Consider the following 3686-nt stretch of genomic DNA (forward strand, 5'->3'; position numbering starts at 1 on the left):
ATAAATATATAATAAAAGACAGAAGCTCGATTTTTATCCGACGGATTGCTTCGAGATGACAATAACAAATAAGAAATCCCTTTTTATTATCATACGACTACATACTGCTTGGTCACACATTACAACACGTTGACCTTGGAGTTCACATGAAAAAAATGGGACGCTCATTTCCAGCACATTCTGGCAAAAGCATACAAGATGCTGGTTTGGTTTTTGTTTTGTTTGTGTGGTTTAAAAATATTCATCAGCATGTGGTCCTCATTTGTAAAACGACATCAGTATGATTAAGAGAGTCCAAAAGGCAACAGAACGCGTTGTCACAGGCTGAATGGAGAGATACATAAAGTATCTCAGTTTTTCTAACTTATGGCCAAGAAGATGTTTTACTTGTTTGTCATTGTGAGTAAATTGCATTCCAGCCGCCACTCAGTCTCCCATAAATCATGATGTATCACGTCGTGGTTGAGGTCAATTCTAATGCACAATTATGTTCTGTGTCGGAGGCAACAACGACGAAATGTTTGTGAGGTATTTTTAAAATATCGGGATAACAGACAGAGGACCAAGGACAGAACGTTTGGAACACCAGGCGTTACATATTCAATGTCTGATATGTAGCCATCAACTAATTGTTGGGTCCCACTAAACAACAACGTTTTGGTCCATTGCAATAAAGGTTCTGGAGAAGACGTTCATGAGATATCTTATCAAATGCCTTTGCAGTGTCCAGAAACATTAGATATGTTTGTCCACCACCTTGTCAACTGCTATGTCTTCAATCATTCAGTCGAGTTGGTTCTTGTGGGCATTAACCCTTTCTTGAGAAAAAATAAATAATATCAAACGTATATATAAATTAATACAAGAGGATTGAGTCTCCTAAAGAAAACCCCAACAAAACAAACCAAAACGATGGAGTGCCCCCATTGTGTAAGCGTGAATTCATAATGTCGATTACAGTAAAGTAAAAAATATGGATTTCAAACACTCATTGGCACTATGAAGTAGAAGACTTGGAATTTTTACACCAGTTTTGAGTCATAATCTCCTTAAATGTATCTCTAAAGTTTTTATTTAGCCCAACATAAACGAGGAAGTTCCAGGAACTGTTGATGCTTACCAAAATGTTCATGATTAAATAGATAATAATTGCCATGTTTGTTGGGTTATTCGTTGTTATGCTGTACGCCGACAAATGCTTTGGCAAATATGAAGGAATCGCGATAACTGAACACGTAAATAAGTAAGCAATGCACACAGCAAGAAGTGTTTGTGTGGTCTTTGACGTCGACGCAACTTTTGATGACGTCATTTTACTTCGTTTCTTTGACGTTATTTTTACCTTGACGATAATTGCAACACACCCCATAACCGTTACTAGTGGTGAGATCTTCATGCTAAACAAAATTTCCTCAAACAATGGTATGGAATCAAAATCTTTGTAAAATAGATCAGATTTTGATATCAGGCCAACAGATATATTGAGTTTGTTATCAAAAATATATTCGAACTTGTACCAAAAGCATGTATATCCTATGGCCAGTATCCAAAACAAAGTTGTTGCACCCAAAACCGTCCAAGTTCTCATGGGTGTAATGATTTGCCCAAACTTTAATGGCATGAACACTGCGACCAATCTCTCAATAGTGATAAACATAGGGATACACATACCCGTTAAACCTAAGCCATAATCCATGACAATAAAGACAAAATACAGCACGTACAAGAGAAGCGATACAGGCTCAGAATGGACAAATTTTCCGCCTCCTTGAAAAGTGTAAAGCAGATTCGGGATACTGTTGTATCCAACAAGGAAACTTATGTCCAAGAAAGCAAGGGATATGAGCAGGATATTTGAGCATTTATGAAGACCGTGCTTCAAAAGCACGATGATGCTGAATATGTTGAACACAACACCCACTATTCCAATCGCTGGAGACACACCAAACTGTAAGATCATGGACAGAGTATGTGTAGTCTCGTCGCTGATTATCTGTGTTATGTCATTCCTAGAAGAAAGATTGAATCTTGTTGGAACACTGAAATTTTCAAGAATTACCATTTTTTGGTTCTTTGAGATGTCGTGTCAACTGGTTACTCTTAAGAAATATAAAGATAGAATAAATATATTATTGTGAATGTAAAATGATCAATGATGAATGTAAAATCAGGAAATTGTTTTTCGACAGAGTTTACATATCAGCAAATTAAATGTAAATTGCAGAAAGACGATGCGTATGATTCATCAGAGTTAGTGTTACAATATAATTTAGTTGGTTTCATAAAGCGATAATGTTTCAATCTCCAAGTATATGCTATTTAGGGTATACCTAGAACGCCTTTTCCATAAAACTATTTATTCAAAGAAAATTGAGTATACTTTGATATAGCTCTTAAATATTAGAATTATATTGCTGGAAAACCTCATATTGTATCGATTCTCTGAAATAATAAAACAGATCAATCACTTCGAAACTGTAAGAGCCTACCTGCAGGGAAAAAGCAAGGGAACATTATGCAATTTGGGTCAATTACTTTAAATTGCAATATTATCGTGTATAAAAAGTATCTTAAATTTTATATCAATATAAAAATCAATCATTCATTAAATGAGTCATTTGGAATAAAATATTCGCTTTGTGATCAGCCCTGGAATATCAATATGTTCATTCTTTTACGTCGGGGTTTACTTTTACTCTAATCAGGCATCTTATCTTGTTTTTTTTTCCACTAGGAGAGCAGTAACAAGGATGTGACCTGTGCATGAAGCATGAGTCACGCTATTGTTATTGCTGTCTTGGTGATAAAGGTCAGGCGTATAGTGACAACCTGATTGATAATGGGAGACTCTTAAGAAATATAAAATTTAGCTTCGCTACTAAAGGGCTAAAAATCTATCATTCTCAGGTTACAAGCCCATTATATTATACTCTTTGTGTTTGAAATTATTATAGCTACATACATTGCGATGTCATGTATAAATGCGAATGTATAGAAAATAATCGATTTTACCTATTTGAGGCATATTATATACTGTAAGTACTTATTTGTTTTCAAGAATTACCGATAATTTATATTCAAATGTCTAAATTTTTGTGACAAAAAAGCAAACATAAAACAATCTTCAATAATGGTTTTTTATGTTATTCAAATTTTAAAAAAAGATCTCTCAATACTCCTCGGTTTCAAATTCAACATTCAAAAGTCTTTGTTCTCACACGTGCGTAACAAATAATTTATTTAAGATCATTGTTTGAAAAATCGATTTTATGTACAAGACTGTCTTGAACAATTTGTCGGTATAAAATAGCAACATTTGTATTAGATCAAGTTTAAAAGGATGATTGAGAATGATATGATATATGTGTATATATGTAGTTGTTGACAAAAATACCTAGATATTGCATACAGATGTGTGTGTGTGTGTGTGTGTGTGTGTGTGTGTGTGTGTGTGTGTCAATAAATAGTATAGGTGACCCCACCGTATCAAAATGCATTATGTCGGGATAGATTGGATCCGAAAAAAATATAATAATTTTGACTTTAAAGTTTAAGAAATACGAAGTTTGAAATATTTTCAATGTAAGAATCTTTATTTATCATTCATCCACCATAACGCATAGAAAATATTTTTTTTCCTATTTCTGATTTAAAAATTCAATTTCCATCACCGAGTTCACCGCGGC

General features: G+C 34.0%; 1 protein-coding gene across 1 annotated transcript; it reads right to left on the bottom strand.

Moving 5' to 3' along the window:
• Window positions 1-240: 240 nt before the first annotated feature.
• LOC144972030 (uncharacterized) lies at window positions 241-2347 on the bottom strand. Its single transcript, XM_078913118.1, has 2 exons — window positions 2331-2347; window positions 241-2099 (listed from the first exon to the last, which is right to left on the bottom strand). The coding sequence occupies exon 2, from the start codon at window positions 2060-2062 to the stop codon at window positions 998-1000; it is 1065 nt and encodes a 354-aa protein (XP_078769244.1). The 5' UTR covers window positions 2063-2099; window positions 2331-2347; the 3' UTR covers window positions 241-997.
• Between the last annotated feature and the right edge of the window lie 1339 nt (window positions 2348-3686).

The sequence above is a fragment of the Berghia stephanieae genome, chromosome 4, assembly GCF_034508935.2.
Source record: "Berghia stephanieae isolate SIO BIC M18660-M18661 chromosome 4, UCSD_Bste_1.3, whole genome shotgun sequence".
In the NCBI taxonomy this organism is placed as follows: domain Eukaryota; kingdom Metazoa; phylum Mollusca; class Gastropoda; order Nudibranchia; family Aeolidiidae; genus Berghia; species Berghia stephanieae.

What these genes read in the sequence shown, in the direction of transcription:
- LOC144972030 (XM_078913118.1), bottom strand. Translation starts at nt 2,062, where the DNA reads ATGGTAATTCTTGAAAATTTCAGTGTTCCAACAAGATTCAATCTTTCT.